The sequence below is a fragment of the Triticum dicoccoides genome, chromosome 6A (genome assembly GCF_002162155.2).
Source record: "Triticum dicoccoides isolate Atlit2015 ecotype Zavitan chromosome 6A, WEW_v2.0, whole genome shotgun sequence".
Classification (NCBI taxonomy): Eukaryota; Viridiplantae; Streptophyta; class Magnoliopsida; order Poales; family Poaceae; genus Triticum; species Triticum dicoccoides.
Genome location: NC_041390.1, coordinates 614,105,028 through 614,125,099, shown reverse-complemented (window position 1 = coordinate 614,125,099; position 20,072 = coordinate 614,105,028). Strand labels below are relative to the sequence as shown.

Below are 20,072 nucleotides of genomic sequence, written 5' to 3'. Positions count from 1 at the left end.
TCAGGAAGACCTTAAAACATATGGTGCTAGGTTTGGCTTCATTGGAAAGAACGATAGCGAGGCAATGATCTAGGGTTCGATGGCTTAAAGAGGGGGATGCAAACACACAATTGTTCCACTTGATTGCCAATGGCAGGAGGGCAAAGAATTTCATTTCGGCTATTTCCGTGGATGGACAAGTCATTGCAGATCAAGCTGGCAAAGAGGAGGCCTTCTATTCGGCATATCAGGATCTCCTTGGGAAGGATACTGCAAGGGAACACACATTAAACCTGGAAGCGTTGGACATTCAGTCTATGGATCTCTCGGAGCTGGATCGGCCTTTCAGTGAGGAGGAAATCTGGGTTGTTATTAAGGATCTCCCCTCAGACCGCGCTCCAGGACCGGATGGATACATTGGAATCTTCTTCCAAATGGCTTGGGGTATTGTGAAGAGGGATGTTATTGCTGCCCTCCAAAAACTATTCCTGGGCAATGGGAGGGGCTTTGGAAGGCTTAATCAGGCGCTTATCACATTAATACCTAAATCCCCGGAGGCTTGTCATGTTCAGGAATTCAGACCAATTAGCCTGGTCCACAGTTTGCCGAAGATAGCATCCAAGTTAATGACCACTAGGCTAAGGCCACGCATGGGGGAGTTGGTACACATCAACCAGTCAGCTTTTATAAAAGGAAGAGCACTGCATGACAACTTTCTTCTCGTGAGGCAAATGGCAAGAAGATTACATCAAAGGAAGGCGAAGGGAGTGTTGCTTAAATTGGACATATCGCGAGCATTTGACTCCTTGTCTTGGCCGTTCTTATTCGAGGTGCTAAGGGCAAAAGGGTTCTCGGAGGTCTGGCTATCTTGGTTGACAACACTGCTGTCTTCTGCTAGCTCTCGAGTAGTGGTAAATGGCTGTGCGGGCAAGAAATTCGTGCACGTTTGTGGTCTGCGACAAGGTGACTCTCTGTCTCCACTCCTATTCGTCATTGCAATGGATGTCCTCACCGCGATCATGAAGAAAGCGCATGACGAACAAGTCCTGAGCAGATTAAATGGATGTGGGCCAATGCAAAGGCTCTCCCTATATGCGGATGATGTAGTGATGTTCATCAAGCCGACCGCTACTGACATCTTATTTGTGAAAGAGATTCTTGGCATATTTGGCATGGCATCGGGGCTAAGGGTTAATTTTGCTAAATCCTCTGCCATCCTGATTAGAGGAGAGGAGGGTGACGAGGAGCTGATCCAAAGTGCATTGCCATGGAAGCTTGGGCATTTTCCGTGTAAGTATCTGGGACTACAACTCAGCATCAAACCGCTGACTCGCTCGGAGTGGCAGCCCATGGTGGACGCATCGCTTAAAATCCTGCCTGGGTGGCAGCGAGGGATGGTCACGAGACCAGGCAGACTCATCTTGGTGAACCAAGTGATGCGGGCCAGAGCCACACACCACCTGATTGTCGCGGAAGCTCCCAAATGGGCTTTGGACAGGATTGATAGTGGCTGCAGGGCATTCTTTTGGGCAGGCACAGAGGAGATTCAGAGAGGCAAGTGTGTAGTTTCTTGGAGACGTGTATGCCGACCTAAATACCTTGGTGGCTTAGGTGTGATAGATCTGCAAAAACAAGGCATTGCACTTAGACTGAGATGGGAATGGCTCCGAAGAACAGACGCTGCTAGACCTTGGCAGGGACTACATCTGACAGCGGACAAGAGAGTTATGGAGTCATTTGCGAGCCTAGTCCAATGGCAGATAGGAGATGGAAAAAGGACGTTGTTCTGGAAAGACAGGTGGATCAGAGGATACAGGATTGAGGAAATCGCCCCCCTGGTTGCAACCAAGGTGAGAACTCAAGTTGCAAATAGGAGATCTGTGCAGGAGGGTTTAGCCTCGCACGCTTGGACAAATGATATCATGGGAGACATGGACACTGATGGACTGGCGCAGTTCATTCAGTTATGGGAAGTACTGATGGAGGTGCACCCCACCGCGGGCATTGAGGATAAACCAGTTTGGGCTTGGACAGCACATGGGGACTACTCTACGGTTTCGGCATATAAGATGCTCTGTGAAGGAGGAATCAGGTTTCAGCTATCCTCGGCCATCTGGAAGAATGAAGCGCCACTAGCATGCAAAATCTACATGTGGCTAGCTGTCCAATACAGGCTGTGGACATCGGATAGGAGATTCAGGCATGGGTTACAAGATAGGACCTCTCCTTGCTACCTATGTGATCAAGAGGAGGATAATGTGGATCATATTCTACTTCAATGCGTGTACGCACGGCAAGTCTGGTTCCAGTGCTTCACCAGGGCTAATATCAACCTGGCCCTGCTTCCTACGCAGCACGCAAGGTTGGAGGATTGGTGGGCAGCAGGGAGGAAGCAAGTTGTCAAGTCCAAGAGGAAAGGCTTCGACACGCTCATAGCTCTCATTTGCTGGTGTCTATGGAAACAAAGGAATGGCAGGGTGTTTGGTGGAGCTAGGATTCTAAATGAAGGGGGAACGACTGAGCTTATATTCGAAGAACTAAAGCTTTGGGCTGTGGCAGGAGCTAAAGGAGTTCAACAATTTTTTGAGTAATCGCGTTAGGTGAGGGAGTGGAGTGTGTTGGAGCTTAGACACATGTTGATGTGATCTTTGCATTGTAATCTCTTGTAAATATTCTCTGCCTTCTATAAAGCTAAGGTACGCCGTTGGCGTACTCTCGAAAAAAGAAGGATATCATCACTTTATTAATCAAAAGGTACTTATGTATTTATGTTGTTATGGTTTGATACATTGAAATATTGTTATTGCCGTTATGCTAGTGTTGTTTTGTTCATATATTGCTAGTGTTGTGTTGTTTGGTTCATATACTACATTTGGAGCCAAATTTTTTTTGGATGAATACCCACCCTTCATTTCCTGGCGCCGCCACTGTCTGTAGTGTGTGTTTTTCAACACTTCTCCTTTTGCTGCTAAAGCATATCAGTGTACACATAGTTAATGTACATTGACGTTAATTTGAAAGTGGATGTGTTTCAATCGTGAGAGCACCACGAAAGGAAAATAATTCATGGCTGGAGAATTGGCAGCATGACCTTAGGAAGAATTGGAAAAGGTAATTGTTAAGATTCAGAATTTTATCTACTGGAGGATAGAGAGGATACAAGTACTGGAAGGAGGAAGAAGAATTTGCACAGAGGCGAACAAGCAACACGGACGGCAGTTTCACTTTCTATAGACAGCAAAACAGTCGCTCTATTGTAGGAGGTGTCTGTGGTGCCATCTGCAGATTACATGCACAAGTATTGCAGACAGATGTTGTCTAGACCATTGCACATGCCCTAAATACTGGGATTTGTTTTCCTGTTTCAGCGTGTGTCATGGGTAGTTTCTTGCCTGGAAATGCTAATTGACTAACGTTTGCCAGGAGGCCAACCCTAGCGAACATCTTGCAGGTCGCCACACGGATCTTGACGCAAGGCCAATGTCACGTCAACTCTCTGGAGTGCTTTGCTGTGAAAGGATCTAGCAAACTTCCCTCTCTTTATTATTTTTCAAATAAATGACGAGCGGTGTGAGGCTGAGGGAGTCAAACTCATGACCTCCAAAGAAGTATTTCCTCCGTAAACTAATATAAAAGTCTATTATGGTTCGAGAGGAGGTAGCAGGATCCAATCAAACACTACAGTGGAAGTGTGTTGAATCAAGAGTAGATAGTAAGCGCCTTTATTATGGTAGTTTCATTCTGTCCCTGCTTAGAAAAGGTCAAGCGGACACCGTCGGTATTGCCTTGCGAAGAGCTTTACTTGGAGAAATAGAAGGAACATGTATCACACGTGCAAAATTTGGGAGCGTGCCACCTCTTTGGGCTTCTATTGAATCGAGAAATTGGATTGTACTAAAACTATCGCTATATTTTTTCCTTTTCCTAGTTCTTCTTCCAAGCGCAAGATAACCCCAAGGGGACTGTTTAAATTACTAATATAGTGATTTAAACGCTCTTATATTAGTTTATAGAGAGAGTGCTTGAGTACCAAGCACGCTCACTACTGGGCTAAAGCTAGGTTTCTTTAATAGCTGTGCTTAAATCTCCTTTATGTATTTTGGTGAACTATTTTTTAAATTCTTCTTTCATTTGCAAAAAATAATCTGTTTTTTATTTTATTTTTATAGAGCAAAAATCCCTACTTTTCAGAGAGGATGTTTTTCAAAACTTGTCATGCGCATTTTTTATTATAGGTAGCATGACAGTTCATAGGTCCTTCTTTTATTATAGTTTTATTTTTTAAGAGCATGGCATTTTGTTATCGGTACCATGGCGGTTTTTATGTATTAAGAGCATGGCATTTTAATAGTCAAATAACATGGCATTTTAATAATAGGATGGCCGTTTTATTACTAAAAACATGTCATTTTATTATTAATAAGACATTAGTTTATTATTAAGAGCATGGCATTTTTAATAGTTAATAACATGGTATTTTTATTTTTAAGAGGATGTCAGTTTCGTAATCAACAACATGGCATTTTTATTATTAAGTGGATGGTTGTTTATTCTTAAGAGTATGGCATTTGTATTTATCATTAACTTGGCAGTTTTAATTTTTAAGAGCATGTCATTTTAATATTCAATAACATTGTATTTTTATTATTAAGAGGATGGCATATTTTATTATTTAGATGATGGCATTTTAATTTTTAATGTCATTGCATTTTTTCCCTTTTTTAACCATGATAGTTTTAAAAGTTTAGCATGACAATCATAATTCTGATCATGGCAATTAGGGTCCTTTTTTATTGTTGTCATTTTTTCTAAAAAAAAGAAGATAATTGGGCCTATGGGCAGCACAAGAACCGCGTGGCACTTTTTTGGGTGAATGGGATGGGATTTGGACAGCTTTTTAAGACCTAAATCGATCAACTAGTCATTGATCAAACCTATACAAGCGACGTTTTCAATGATCAAAAGGGTTCGCTCGATGGACCATCCTGGGACAAACAAATCATTCACGGGGGTCCTCCCAGAGCTGACGTGCGTTGGATATTAGGGTCCTATAATGGTGTGTTTCGTCACGATTCCTATTGTGATGGTTTTCTACTAGCCATGACACTATTGTGTTGGTTTTATGCATTTAACTCCTCAACGTAGTGTTGGGACTAATGATCTACGTAGTATGATTATTCCATTGATGGTGATGTAAATATTCTTTGATAAATAAAGCAAGACATGATGGCATTTGCTTAGAAAAAAGCATAGAAGATAGGATGTATGACTCATGTCTAACCATCAAGCCAAATCTCGTTTTGTATTCCAGATATGCAGAAGCTACTTGTGAACTGTTATGTTTGTATCTCCGATACCATGTTAAGAGTCAGAAAAGCATTGAGGAGATACACCATATGTTTTGCAATGCTATATATTTATCTTTACTTACTGTGTACACTAATTTCCCTTGCACCTGCAAACATAATCTATAATTGTCTGGACATGCATTGCACCTTCTATGATTTTGCTACATTGAGAAATGCATAATATTATAGTTAAACTATGAAATTCTTGAAACTCATTTAAATTATACTCCCTCCATTCCATAATAACTGTGTGGTGTATTATGAAACTTGGACAATGCATGTAAATTCTCACATAAGGTTGTAATATTAGTTGAGACATGCGTTGTTGAACGTGTACGCTTACTAGTGTGAACAGAGGTGTCATTGTGCGGAGCATCAAGACTAGAACAAAGAAAGGCATCGTGTCATAAGAAAGATACCATCAAAACAGACATTTGTATCTTGCTGGACTGCAATTATTCACAATGAGTTTGCCGTTCTTAAGATCCGTGGATCAAATTGGTTTTTGTAACTTGTGATACTAAACACAATTATCATGTTAATTGTACATTTTTGTTTATTTTCACAAAGTTTTCAAAGTAATAAAATATTATTAAGCATCAAGTAATTCCAAACGAATCTTCCATGCGCTGATGCAAGATATGATGCCTGCAATACAATATACAGATCTTCCTATTCGTCGATGGCTCTTTCGATTCTCAGTGATGATTATCTCGATCGTTTTGGTTTACGGTCATCTAGCTTTGGAGCTTAAAACTCTTCTGGTTAATTTCATAAAAGCTACATCGTGATCAAAATAGAGTAATAGATTGTTTGGCAAGACATAACTGTACTGAATGTAGCACAGTTGTATGGCTACAGAGAAGGCCCCATGTATCGAGGAAATCTTGCCTCTTGATAGTAACTCTGTAATTCTGGAATGAAAACCCTTTTTCCTGCAAAAAATGTAATTCCAAAGAAAGGAAGTAGATTTGAAATGAGAATCTAAGCCCTGATTTTTTTTTCAAAAGTAAAGCCTGTCAAGTGGGACTCGGTGAAACCCGGGACACCACATAGTGCCTCCCATGAGGCCACCACAACCGGCCAGGAGAACACCTCAAGTGCTACGGTGATATGAACTCTTGGGCAGCCGTTGGATCTGAGATCCAATGGTCCCAAGAAGTCTGTAACTTTTTGCATAAAAGCCCCTTAAAAATTTAAAAATTGTGCATAGGTCCAGCTGATCCATAGCTCCCCGATGCCGTTTCGTTTAAGATCCGACAGCTCGGAAGTCCGTATGGTAGCACTATTTCCCATCGGGCGGCCACCTAGCCGCCGGGTGTCCTCCTACCTGCCATCTGTTGCTTCGTCCCAAATTAATCAATCCACAAAATCAAACCGCTGCTTGGTCGTTAAGCCTCTGGCTGCCTTAAGTTCAAAAAAAAAAAAAAAGCCTCTGGCTGCCTTCTACACGGCCAAACCCTATAGATCCCCATCCCCATCCCCGGACAGCCAAACCAATTGCAACTCTCTCGCACTCTCCTCCTCCTCCGACGAATCTCGAATCACAAGCAGCGGAACCGATCGATGGAGGAGGCCTGCGAGATCGCGCGCCTGCCGGAGGAGCTCGTCTCGGCGGCGCTGGCCCGCACGTCCCCGCGCGACGCCTGCCGGGCCGCGGCGGTGTCCCCGGCCTTCCGCGACGCGGCCGACTCCGACGCCGTCTGGGCCCGCTTCCTGCCCCCCGGCGGCCTCCCGCCGCTCGCCGACGGGGAGCTGGCCGGCCCCGCCCCGCCCTCCTCCAAGAAGGAGCTCTTCCTCCGCCTCTCAGCCGGCCCCGCCCTCCTCCAGGACAGGCTCGTGGTACGTGCCTGTACTGCACGCTGATTCCTAATTTCCCCAACAGATTCGGTCGATCTCTAATCAATTGATGGTCGTGTGGGCGCAGAGTATGTGGGTGGACAGGGAGACCGGCGCCAAGTGCTACATGCTGTCCGCCAGGAACCTCTTCATCGTGTGGGGCGACACGCCGCAGTACTGGACCTGGATCCCGCTCGACGACTCCAGGTCCATTCGCCGCTCTCTCCTATTCCGATGCAGATTGTCCGAATTGCATCTAGCCTGTGTTCCTGAATGTTTCTGAATGTTGCTGCTCATCTAACTGCAACTGCATTTGATCTGATTGTGCTGTTGCTTTGCGGTCTCACGCGCTTGATTGCAATTAATTTGACGAGGTTATATAGGATGGTAGATCAAACTACCTTTGCCGTGAGCCAAAAACTCAGAATAGGGATTTCTGCATGGTTCTGACTAGCAAAATTTATGATAAGAACATAGTTCAAATCAGTTGTTGAAGATCTCGAAACTGTTTGGAAGTGGTTAAGTTGAAGTCAGTTTCATTTGGAGAGTGGAATACCGCTGTACATGCTAGTTCCTTCACACATAAGCAGAACCAAGTGCTACTTTTATCTTCCTTGCTGTCAAGAGCAGAGGGCGTGCCCTTTACAACTTTGTTCTTTATGAACCATGCACAGCACATAGATGACACTTTGCATAAACAATGTGATTTCTATGATCTACCTTGTTGACAGTAGGCAATATGTGGTTAATACCAAGTCACAGGATCTCTCTGCAATTCTAGATCAATTTCAGCAACTTATGTTGTTGATTGGTTTTCGTCATTGTTACGGAACTTTGCTGCAATGCTAGATCGTTCTCTTCAACTTAAGGTGTTGATTGGTTTTTGTCTTTGTTACAAATCCTGACCCTATGTTTGCGACAGGTTCTCTGAAGGTGCCCAACTCATGCATGTTTGCTGGTTCGAGATCCGCGGGAAGATACATAGCAAGATGCTCTCCCAGGACACAACCTATGCCGCCTACATGGTCTTCAAGACGACCGATAATTTCTACGGGCTGGATTTTCCTGTCCAGGAGGCATCGATCAGCGCCGGAGCAACCAACACAACCCGCAAGGTTTGCCTCCAAGGTAATGATGACGACGACGGCGAGGGTGGGGTGCCCGAGAACTACCGGCCGATGGTTCCCTTTCCGCGGCTAAGACTCAGGAGAAGGAACCGCCGCGTAGTATCCCACGAAGAGAATGTCGCGCTCCCACAGCAAAGGGCCGACGGGTGGATGGAGCTGGAGCTGGGCGAGTTCCTCAATGAGGGGGGCGATGACGGCGAGGTGTCCATCAGCCTGGTGGAGACGAAAGGCGGGAACTGGAAGAGCGGCCTCATCGTGCAGGGCATCGAGATCAGACGTAAGAAATCGGGCTGAGTGAGGAGCCCCTGGGATTCGACTCGCCCGGGTCGATGTAAATGAATAAGGGAAAACATATCTTCTGTAGTGTGTGGTTTTGAACACTTCTCCTTTTGCTGCTAAAGCATACTATGTGTACAGCCTATGCTACCTACTATGACTGATGAATTACGGGTTAAGCAGATTTGCGTCTGGCTATGTGAGATCCTTGTGTCTTGTGTCTAGTGGCTCCTTGGCATCTGGTTATGTGAGATACATTTGGCTTGTTGGCAATGCACAAAAGGTTCTTTTCGCACAGGATTCTGCAGAATCTCATATATGTTTCTGTCACTGTCTTCTTTGCCCTGGCTGCGAGCATTTAGTTTTCGATTTCCTTGGGCCGACTGTGAAGATTAGAAGAAGATAAAATTGGATTCAAAAAGCAGCACAAGCCTTTGAGGAGAAACTATGTCAAGGAAAGAAGAGAGTTTCAGCGAGAAAATGCGCTAGGAAAAATTATGTGAAAGAAAGGAGAGTTTCTGCAGCAATAGGATTATTTTTTCCTCTGGCGTTTGAGGAAAAACTATGTCAAGGAAAGAAGAGTTTTGGCGAGAAAATGCGCGAGGGGAAATTATGCGAAAGAAAGGAGAGTTTCTGCAGGAATAGGAATATAGGATTATTTTTCCTCTGGTAAACCGTGAAGATTATTAGTAGAACATAAATTTGATTCAACTGAACTGAAGAGAAGTCAGAGAAAAAAAAGGAAAAAGGAATTGGGGTGAGAGAGGCTCGAACTCTCGACCTCAGGATCACTCGCATGTTTTAGCTATGAGACCTACGCGCTAGCCAACTGCGCCACCACCCCAATTAGTGTACGATGAATGATTCAGTCCTTCTTATAAAAAAGGCAGATAGGGAAGAAAAAGGGGAGGGATAGAAAAGGAATTGGGGCGAGAGAGGCTCCAACTCAGGATTACTCACTAGCTCTGAGATATTTATCCTCAACGTGCGCCGGCCCCACCGCCCAGCCACTGGATCGCCCAATGCAGCTATGAGACCTACGCGCTAGCCAACTGCGCCACCGCCCCGGCGTTGTTCTCTCGCCATGCCCGACCTCCTTTATATTCGCTGAGTAACTAGTACTCTACCATGCATATTTCCACACAGGTTTGTTGGTTGCAGAGAACTACAGTAATAAGCAGCAGTATGGCAAGATGGAGCAACAGTCATTTGTGGTTTTGTTTGTGTGCATACAGATGATATATGTACCCACCGGTGGCGATGTCAGGGTATAAACGACCTTTGGGACCAGTGCTACTGCATGACCAAATACCGGCATTAGTAGAGATTTGACTCTGGTTTTGGACACAATCTTGAGTATCTTCAGGGGGTGGCAGTTCAGCATTAGTACTCGTTATACAATGGTCTTCGTTTTTTTCCTTTTTAATAAAGAGAGATTCCTCTACGATTTCTATTATGAGAAACCACATATTGTGTTCTTACAACTACCAGCGACATAGACAGGAAAATGACGACGCATGATCAAGACGGAAATGAGCGTGCACTAGATCAAGCAATAAAGAAACACCCGCGTCGCCCCCGCTCGGGCGACTCGGGCGGCGCCCAAACCCTAGCCACCGGGGCCGCGATCTCCCTCTTCCCCTTCCTCCGCCGCCGCCGGGCTAAGCCCGGAGGCCGTCGGCGGTGGCGGGGGACTCCCTCTCTCCCGCATCTTAGGGTTGGTGCGGTGCCCCTAAACGCGTGGTGGTACGGTCGATTCAATCTATGTGTCGCGGCGGCGATGGTTGCGGCAGGCGGCAGCGTGGTGGCCGGCCCTGCCTTGGGCGGCGGCAGCTGCAGGTGCGGCACATTACTGTACCGCGAAGGGTGGTGGCTGCGGTCGGCGGCGGCGCGCCATCGGGCGTCGGATCAGCGGCGCCGGCGTGGAGGGCTTGGTGGACTATTCGGCGGCGCCTCTGGTCAGATCTGATCTGGCCGGTGCAGCGACGATGGTGGCCATCTCCTCCGTCGAAGGTGGTCGGCCTGAGGCTGGATGGCCGGATCTCGACATCCGTCATCTAATCCTGGCTGCGAGTCGGGAAGATAGAGTTGCCGGTGAAAACCGAGCCGTTGGCAGGTGATGGCGGTGTTCTGCGTCGTTACCTTGATGAAGGCATCATCGTGTAACTTCTGTCGACCCACTTGTGCTGCTTCGGGGGAAACCCTAGGATCCGGTCTTCCAGATCGGATGATGGCGGTACTGTGGTGTCGTTTCTTTCTTGGGAGCATCGTTGGTGAAGCAACGCTGAAAGACAGAGGCATGAGGTGGAGCGGCTTCGTCTTGCACGAAGCTTCGGTGGAGATGTCAAGTCATGCCTAGTCGGCAGGTGCTACGCACGAAAGATCCTCCAGAATTTTCGCGTCTGGATGGACGAGTGCAGGGCGCTGGCGCCGTTGGGTGTCGTGGTGGCGTCGACGGATGGACGAACTGACAAGGATGATGCGGATCTCTCTCCTGAAGATGGGCCAGCGGTCCGATGATGATGGCGGCTTCTAAAACGTGTGCATGTGGTGTACGCTTTAGGTCTGCTACACCGGCTATTCGTTCCGATGCGTTATGTGGATGGATCGGCGACGACACCGGTTTTAGATATGGGAGTGAGAGCACTCCATATTATCGATTTTTGTAGGTGTGAGTGATGGTTTTGGGTGGCTTGATGTATGTTCTTGTTAGACCTATGTTCAATAATAAATAAAGATGATCTTATGCATCGATTGATGCAGAGGCCGAGGGATTTAATAAAATATGATCAAAACGGAACAAACTGAGCTATCGATAGCTGCCCATCAAATCAAAACCATAAAAAGGGCACATTTTGGGTCGAATGACCAACAACAAATGGCCTATTGTTTTGAATAGCGTAGTCTCTCAACCACATATTGAACTCTTGCAAGCATCAAAACTTGACGCCTTTCTTCAAATAAGCATACTCGTCCTCATTCTTTGGCCTTGGATCGCCGACTTTCGAGCACGGTGTTGGTTTAATCAAACCCAATCTCATGCCACCATGAACAATGACCATGTCGGCAAGACTAAGATCATGAAACAATAGGACACCACTTTCCTTGCCAGTCACCTTCGTGAAGATTTGATTTTCTTGCTCCGTGAATCCATCCTCGTCCAATTCTTCCTCCGGAGCCTCGTCATCCAAGCCATACCCATACATGCGGCTATAGGGGAGGCTACGATCCATGTCTTGTTGGAAGACAATGACATTCAAGTTACCGATGGCATGATAATGAATCTCTCCATCTTCCGCATAAGCATCACCATGAGAAATAGCGTGAGCGTCATCATGAGCAATAGCATGATCGATCATCACCATGAGCAATAGCATCATCATCACCATGAGCAATAGCATCAATCTCTTCCTCTTGAATTACTATGGCTCTAGCATTCATCCCTACTTCATTTGGTTGGCTACTTGGTGGTTGGCTAGAAGAATTGGGGACATACACCTCGACTGTACCATCATGCATTGGGGAGGAGAAATTTCGGTTCAAGTCGATTTGTAGCCGAGGAATTTCAACCTTTGTGTCAAACAATTCAAGTGACTTGTCTTTCGATTCCTTAACTTTATCCTTATACACTTTTCAATGCAATTCCGAGGTGATAGGCATACTCTTCAATTGAGAATTTACTCCCACTCTAACCTTGTACCTTTCAATAAGTTTAACCTCATCATTTGGGTCAACGAGGGGGTCGGCGACGGCGAGGTGTCCTTCAGCCTGACGGAGACCAAAGGTGAAAACTGGAAGCGGGGCCTCATCGTGCAGGGCATTGAGATCAGACGTAAGAAATCAGGTTGAGCGAGGCGCTCCTAGGATTCGACCCACCCATGTCAGAGTAAATGAACAAGGAAAGCATATCTTCTGTAGTGTGAGGTTTTGAACGCCTCTCCTTTTGCTGCTAAAGCATATCTGTATAGACTGTGATACCCAGATGACTGATGAGTTAGGGGTGTTCGGTTTGCTAGATGACGCATGCCGTTTGTAGGCCTTGGTTAGGCATATTTGCGTATGGTTATGTGAGATCCTTCTGTCTAGTGTCTCCTTGGCATCTGGTTACGTGAGATCCTTGTGGCTCGTTGGCGTATCTACAAAGTTTAGTTGAAGATGTAAGTGAAAATGCATGGCTCTTTTGTATCTACTCCCTCCGTCACGGTTTAGAAGGCGCGCTTGGAAATTCTCTGAGACCTAGGTGGTTATCTATTGGTTGTGAGATGGGCTAAAAAATAGCATTCACACTACACATGTATATAGAAATAGTATATCGGAGTACTAATTAGCTACTAAAAATAAATGCAATGCGCCATAAACCTTGTCTATTGTGGAAACGCACGTAAATTTAACTGTGCCTTTTAAACTGTGACGGAGGAAGTACAAAGGTAGTTAAGACGTCAAAATGCCATACATTTTCGCTTACATCTTCACTCATATATGCTTGCATATCTGTAAGAATAGATATTGCATGTTAGAAAGGTCATGCACTACTTTTCTAGAACAGATAAGGAAAGAAAAGGTTGGTACAGTTCATTCTTTCGCAAGAGTCAGGACCTTGTAATACAGAATCTCTTCATATAAGTATGTTTCTGTCACCATCTTCCTTGGGCCGACTGTGAAGATTGGAAGAAGATAAAATTGGATTCAAAAAGCAGCACAAGCCTTTGAGGAAAAAACTGTGTCGACGAAAGGAGAGAGGGCTTCAGCGAGAAATGACGAATTTAAGAAAATGTGTGTGAGGAAAAATTATGTGAAAGAAAGGAGAGATTCTGCGGGAATAGGATTATTTTTCCTGTGGCCAACCGTGAAGATTTTTATAAGAAGATAAATTCATTCAACTAAACTGAAAAGAGAGGTTGCAAAAAACTACAAAAATTTGGGGCGAGAGAGGCTCGAACTCTCGACCTCAGGATCACTCGCATTAGCTATGAGACCTACGCGCTAGCCAACTGCGCCACCGCCCCGTTGTGTTTGTTGATGTATCTAACCTTCTTTATATCCACAATAGCTACAGTAGTGCTCTACCTTTTCATACAGTTTTTTATTTAAAACGGATCTTTTACAGAGAATTACTCCCTCCGTTCCTAAATTGAGTTTTTATAGAAATTTCACTATAAACTACATAGTTAGCAAAATGAATGAATCTACACAAAAGCGCATCAATACACGTTCATATGTGGTTTATAATGAAATCTCTATAAAGACTTATATTTAGAAACAGAAGGAGTAATACGCAGTACGGCAAGACAGAGGAAACAATCATCTGTGGTTCTGTTTGTGTGCATACAGATGATGTACCCGCCATTGGCGATGTCAGTATAAACGACCTTTAGAACGAGTGCTTCTACATGACCAAATATCGGCATTAGTAGAAATTTGACTCGCTTTTGGACTGATTCTTGAGTACTCCTATCTTCAGAGGGTGGCAGATTAGCACTCGGTATACAATGGTCTTTTTTTGGGGGGAACCAACATGTAGTTGGATGAATAGGAGACAGTGGTATCTTCAGCCCATTAGGGTTCAAGTCATGATGCTCACATTTATTTCTGAATTTATTTTATGCGGGTTATGCGCGTTCAATGTGAGGAGACGTTTCCATCGACTACGAATCGCCTTTGGTGACTTTGTCAATCTCAAGATGATATGTCGATTCGGTCTCTCGAAGATGTTCATAGGGGTAGGGTGTTCGTGTGTGTTCATAAGATGAGTGTATACGCGTATATATGAGCGCATGCGTCCGTACCATGTTAACTAATAGGTTTGATTTATAACCATCATCATTGAAATCAGTCACATTGCACCCTGAAGTTACCACATAGTTCAAAAGGCAACCCTTGACTCGGTTTTTGGCCGGTCAATTGGTTTTGACTAAGTCAGAGCTGACTGGGCAGCCAACTTAGCAGCCCACAAACACATACATAGGGGCTGTATTGGTATTTAATTTTTTGTGTACAGTTTTTTCCCAAGGGAATGACATTTCGGCTTGACCGCTAGCGGCCTAGTAAAGTAAAATAGTTTAAATATAAATATTATATTTGATATGGTTGGATGTTCAACAAGTTATTCAAATTCATCGATCCCAAGTTCAAGCATACTCAAGTCATACGACGGGGTGTCAAAGGCCTACGTGACGAAGGTTTGGACTCCCGCAAACCTTTCACGAGTTGGTGACCGGTCTGCGGGATTTTGAACACCCGAACGCGTCCACAGACATTTGAGGTATCATGTTGGATGGCAAAATGATGTTCCAAATGTTTAAGATGGTTTGATGATCCCCGTTGGAGTTGCCCCTATGTTGTACGGTTTTTCTTCTTATTGAACATGATGTGGTTCTTCCTTGGTGGCCTAGAGGTGGGGATGGAATTTTAAGTCAAAAATCACAAGCTAAAGGAGTAGCTCGTGACTAGGCTCGACTCAGTTTTGGTGACTAACGAGTGGAGCCGAGTTTTAATCTAAGCTCATTAACAAAACGAGTTTAATGAGCCAAGCTAATGACTTACTTATTTAGCTCATTAATCAGAAGGGATGTGAGATAAGTACCAATATTGTTATATATTCTTGTCACTTATAAAGTTTACCAAGCGTTCTTTTAGTGTAAATTTTTTATTGTTGTGATTTGTGAAGAAATGTATATGTCTGTAAATATGTTTTTGTAGATTAATTCCATACATAATATAAATATTGCTATTGGCGCCTATAACGAGTTAAACGAGCTAGCTCTTCAGTTAGACGAGTCAAGCCGAGTTTGACTGTAAACTCGTTATGTTGACGAGTCAAGCCGAGCTGACGCGTTATCATAATGAGCTGTAACGAGTCGACTAGAATTTCACCCCTTCGCATAGACCGACGGTTGGTTGGAGCTGTCTGACAAATTTTATAACGACGGAGACTCGGACGGCGATGTGGGCGCTGGAGAGAATATCACATGATAACCAAGTTTTGACGGAAACCAATGAAAACCACGTGAAATGATGTTTAAAGTTTCAGAAAAGAACTTTCACAAGAAATAAAAAAATTCGAATGTTGAAAGTGTGATGTTCTATTAGCATATGAAATTCTCAGCTCTAAACAATATTTCACTAAGGAGGTATGAAAAAACAAAATCATCATTGGTTAGTGTCTGACAGTAAACGCCAATATTCATGGCTGAATTTGTTCTTTCGAAGCTCGTAAACAGTTATGTGTTTGAATTTGGAATTTTGCATGGCAATAGAACACCACCCTCGTAAGTCTTAACATCACATATTGTTTTCAGGTTTTCGTCAAACCTTTCAAACATGGTTTTCGTATTATTATTATTTTTAAAAAATTTGATTTCCATGTGATATTCTCTCGTCTCGTGTATTACAAACCACACGTATGCGAAGAGACTAGAGAGTCTTCACCACGTAGTGCCTCCCACGAGGCCGCCGCAACCGGCCCTCCTCCAACTGTCGTCCGCGTCGTCGCCCACCTGCCGTCTGTTGCTTCGCCCCAAAATATTAATCCACATTCAGCCCGCCGCTCCGTCGTGCTCCGTCCCTAAACCTCCGGCCGCATTCTGCACACCCACACCCGAACACACAAAAGAATCAAATCCGTGGCGAACCAGTCGCAACTTCCTCCCACTCCCCTCCTCCGACGACGAATGTCGGACCAGAGGACACCGGCCGGCCGGCGGACGGAGGAGCCAATGGAGGGCGCGTGCGAGATCGCGCGCCTGCCGGAGGAGCTCCTCTCGGCGGCGCTGGCCCGCACGACCCCGCGCGACGCCTGCCGCGCAGCCGCCGTCTCCCCGGCCTTCCGCGCCGCGGCCGACTCCGACGCCGTCTGGGCCCGCTTCCTGCCCCCCGGCGGCCTCCCGCCGCTCGCCGACGGGGAGCTGGCCGGCCCCGCCCCGCCCTCGTCCAAGAAGGAGCTCTTCCTCCGCCTCTCAGCCGGCCCCGCCCTCCTTCAGGACAGGCTCGTGGTACGTACCTGCACGACCATCCCCCAACTCTACTAACAGATTCGTCCTCGTTTTGACTTGATTGTTCGGTGGTTGTGCGCGCGCCCGCAGAGCGTGTGGGTGGACAGGGAGACCGGCGCCAAGTGCTACATGCTGTCCGCCAGGAACCTCTTCATCGTGTGGGGGAACGCGCCCGAGTACTGGACATGGATCCCACTTGAAGACTCGAGGTTCGCTCGTCGCTCTCTCCATACCCACACATACATATAGCTTGTGTGTCTGAATGTTGCTGCCTGGTGATGATATTCTCATCTAATTGCAATTGCATTCGATTTTACTGTACCGTTGCTTCGTGGTCGCGCCATTTCTGTAGCAAGTTTTAGAATAAGCACAATGCTTGAAATCAGTTGAATTTTGGTGATCTTGAAACTGTTTGAAAGGGACTCAGTTGAAGTCACTTTCATTTGGATACCGGACCATTGCTGTACATTCCAAAGTCCTGGTTATTCACACATAAGCGAACTTGGTGCTAGTTTTATATTCCTTACTTTCAAAAGCTAAGGGCCTTTTCAATTTTGTTTAAATATGAACTATTGGCAGCACATAGACCACACTTTGTGTAAAGGATGTAACTCCTGGTTCGAGTTGTTTGAGTATTCTGTGCTGTGAATGTTTCTGTGATATTATCTTGTTCTTATCTGACTGTTTCTATGCTGTTATCTTATCCTTAACTGGCTGCAATTGCATTTGATTTGATTTTGCTGTTGCATTGTGATCTAACTCGACTGCAATTCATTTCGGGGTTAATTGGTGCAATCCACAGCAGTGTAAGTTGTAGGATGGTAGATCAAACTACCCTGTGGATAAAAGCCCAGAATGGGTATTTCGACATGGCTCCTGACTAGCAAATTTTGGAATAATACTTGAAATCGGTTTCTGATGATCTTCAATTATTTGAAAGAGGTTAAGGCGCAGCCAGTTTCAATCTGAGATCGGAGTACGTGCTGCCGTACATGATAAGTCCTTGTTGCTTCACACATAAGCATTTGGTTTTATTTTTCCTTATTTTCAAAAGCAAAGCGCACTCCATTTATCACTAGTCATAAATGACACTTTGCATGAAAACATACGACTCTACCGCGTACCTTGTTCACTGTAGACTTCTTTTGAGTATTTTGTGTCGTTATTATTCACCGAGATATGTAAAAAAGATAGTCATGAAAAGTGTGGTAGTTGATTCTAACTCACTTACGGAATAAGTTATGGAATTTTCTGCAATGCTAGATGGTTGTCTTCAACTCATGTTGTTGATTGGTTTGGTCTTTTTTACAACTTAGATGGTTGTCTTCAACTCATGTTGTTGGTTGGTTTTTGTCTTCTTTACAACTAGATGGTTGTCTTCAACTCATGTTATTCATTGATCATCGTCTTCTTTACAAGTTGTAACCATATGTTCGCGACAGGTTCTCCGAAGGTGCCGAACTCGTGGATGTTTGCTGGTTTGAGATCCACGGGAAGATACATAGCAATATGCTCTCCCAAGACACAACCTATGCCGCCTACATGGTCTTCAAGATGGCAGATTATTACTATGGGCTGAATTTTCCTGCTCAGGAGGCATCGGTCAGTTCCGGAGCAACCAACTTGACCCGCGAGGTTTGCCTACAAGCTGGCGAGGCGGACGAGAACATGCATTACGATGAGGGCGACGACGATGAGTACGAGGAGGAGGAGGAGGACGTTGACGAGTACTATCGGTCGCTGACGAACCGGCGCGTAGTTTACGAAGAGAATGTCGCGCTCCCTCAGAGAAGAGCCGACGGGTGGATGGAGCTGGAGCTGGGTGAGTTCCTCAACGAGGGGGGCGATGACGGCGAGGTGTCCATCAGCCTGACGGAGACCAAAAGCGGGAAGTGGAAGAGCGGCCTCATCGTGCAGGGCATCGAGATCAGATGTAAGAAGTCGGGCTGAGCGAGGCGCTCCCAGGATTCATTCAACTCGCCCGCGTCAAAGTAAATGAATAATAAGGAAAAGCATATCTTCTGTAATGTGTGTTTTTGAGCACTTCTCCTTTTGCTGCTAATTCTGCACACAACTTCTTGTACAGATGACTCATGAGTGACAGACATTTGGTTTGTTATACGACAATTGATTCAGACGTTGGTGGCGCTTTGGTTTAGCAGCTTTGCGTCTGGTTATGTGAGATCCTTGTGTCTAGTGGCTACTTGGCATCTGGTTGTGTTGAGATCCTTGTGGCCTGTGGCTGCTTTGCATATGCTTCCTCTTGTCGGCAATGCACAAAAGGTTCTTTTGTGTATCTGTAGAGAGATAGATAAGGTGCCAAAATGCCATGCATTCTCGCTCACATCTGGATGCCTTTTTTCTCCTGAGAATATGCTAAACGCTTGCGTATCTGTAGCTCATGCACTGCTTTTTTCTGGAAAGATGAGGTGGTGTTGATAGCTTTCATTCTTAGAAAGAGTCAGGATAGATCTTTGTAACAGAATCTCGTGTCACTCGCTCTCTTCTTTGCCCTGGCTGCGAGCATTTAGTCCTTGTATTTTCCGTCGGCCGACTGTGAATATCAGAAGAAGATAGAATGAAAACTGGATTTGAAAGAAGAACAAGACTTTGAGGAAAAAACAAGACTTCAAGGAAAGGGGAGTTTCTGCAGGAAAACGGTTTCTTTTTCTTCTGTCTGACAGTGTGAAGATCAGAAGAACATAAAATTGATGACTCAACTGAAGTGAAGAAAAGAAAAGTTGCAGATAAGCAAAATAAAAGTTGGGGTGAGAGAGGCTCGAACTCTCGACCTCAGGATCACTCGCATATTTTAGCTATGAGACCTACGCGCTAGCCAACTGCGCCACCACCCCAACTGGTGTACGATGAATGATTCAGTCCTTGTTATAAAAAAGCCAGATAGGGAAGAAAAAGGGGAGAGAAAGAAAAGGAATTGGGGCGAGAGAGGCTCCAACTCAGGATCACTCACTAGCTCTGAGATTTTTATCCTCAACGTGCGCCGGCCCCACCGCCCAGCCACTGGATCGCTCAATGCAGCTATGAGACCTACGCGCTAGCCAAATGCGCCACCGCCCCATCGTTGTTCGCTGGCCATCTCCAACATCCTTTATACTCACGCAACCAGCACCCCACCATCTATCTTCCCTGACGAGCTTGTCTTGTGTTGCCGCAGTACGGCAAAGATGGAGCAAACGCCAGCGGTACAAGATTGTTCTTCGCATCAGGCAGGCCCACCTCGAGACTCCAACGATCGGATTTGGGCTGAGCCTTCATCAGTGTCCTCATAGGAGGCGGCTCGACATTAGCGCCTGGTCCCACTGGTCGACGACTGTCAAGTGGAGACGTTTTGGCAGACGCTTGTGCTGTGCGTGGTGTGTTGGTGCGGCGAGTGATCCATCGGGCGACATGCCCACATGGGTCCATCGATGATCCATCCGTCTCCACTTCTGGAGCCTGCCTCCACCAGCCACCTTGTCTGAAAACACGAGAGGCGAAAAAAAATGCGTTTT

General features: G+C 45.5%; 2 protein-coding genes and 3 non-coding genes across 5 annotated transcripts; 2 read left to right on the top strand and 3 right to left on the bottom strand.

Moving 5' to 3' along the window:
* The first annotated feature begins 6,772 nt into the window (after nt 1-6,772).
* LOC119318479 (F-box protein PP2-B10-like) lies at nt 6,773-8,772 on the top strand. Its single transcript, XM_037593042.1, has 3 exons — nt 6,773-7,169; nt 7,255-7,373; nt 8,089-8,772. Exons 1-3 carry the CDS (start codon nt 6,894-6,896, stop codon nt 8,585-8,587), a joined length of 894 nt encoding a protein of 297 aa, XP_037448939.1. The 5' UTR covers nt 6,773-6,893; the 3' UTR covers nt 8,588-8,772.
* Nucleotides 8,773-9,322: 550 nt separating this feature from the next.
* Nucleotides 9,323-9,413, bottom strand: TRNAM-CAU. Its single transcript is given in 2 exon segments — nt 9,323-9,358; nt 9,376-9,413. It is a non-coding gene; the product is annotated as a tRNA-Met (tRNA).
* Nucleotides 9,414-13,488: 4,075 nt separating this feature from the next.
* On the bottom strand, nt 13,489-13,575 carry TRNAM-CAU. Its single transcript is given in 2 exon segments — nt 13,489-13,524; nt 13,538-13,575. It is a non-coding gene; the product is annotated as a tRNA-Met (tRNA).
* A 2,551-nt stretch (nt 13,576-16,126) lies between these two features.
* LOC119314632 (putative F-box protein PP2-B12) lies at nt 16,127-18,689 on the top strand. Its single transcript, XM_037589346.1, has 3 exons — nt 16,127-16,560; nt 16,651-16,769; nt 18,003-18,689. The coding sequence occupies exons 1-3, from the start codon at nt 16,240-16,242 to the stop codon at nt 18,508-18,510; spliced, it is 948 nt and encodes a 315-aa protein (XP_037445243.1). The 5' UTR covers nt 16,127-16,239; the 3' UTR covers nt 18,511-18,689.
* Nucleotides 18,690-19,324: 635 nt separating this feature from the next.
* Nucleotides 19,325-19,415, bottom strand: TRNAM-CAU. Its single transcript is given in 2 exon segments — nt 19,325-19,360; nt 19,378-19,415. It is a non-coding gene; the product is annotated as a tRNA-Met (tRNA).
* Between the last annotated feature and the right edge of the window lie 657 nt (nt 19,416-20,072).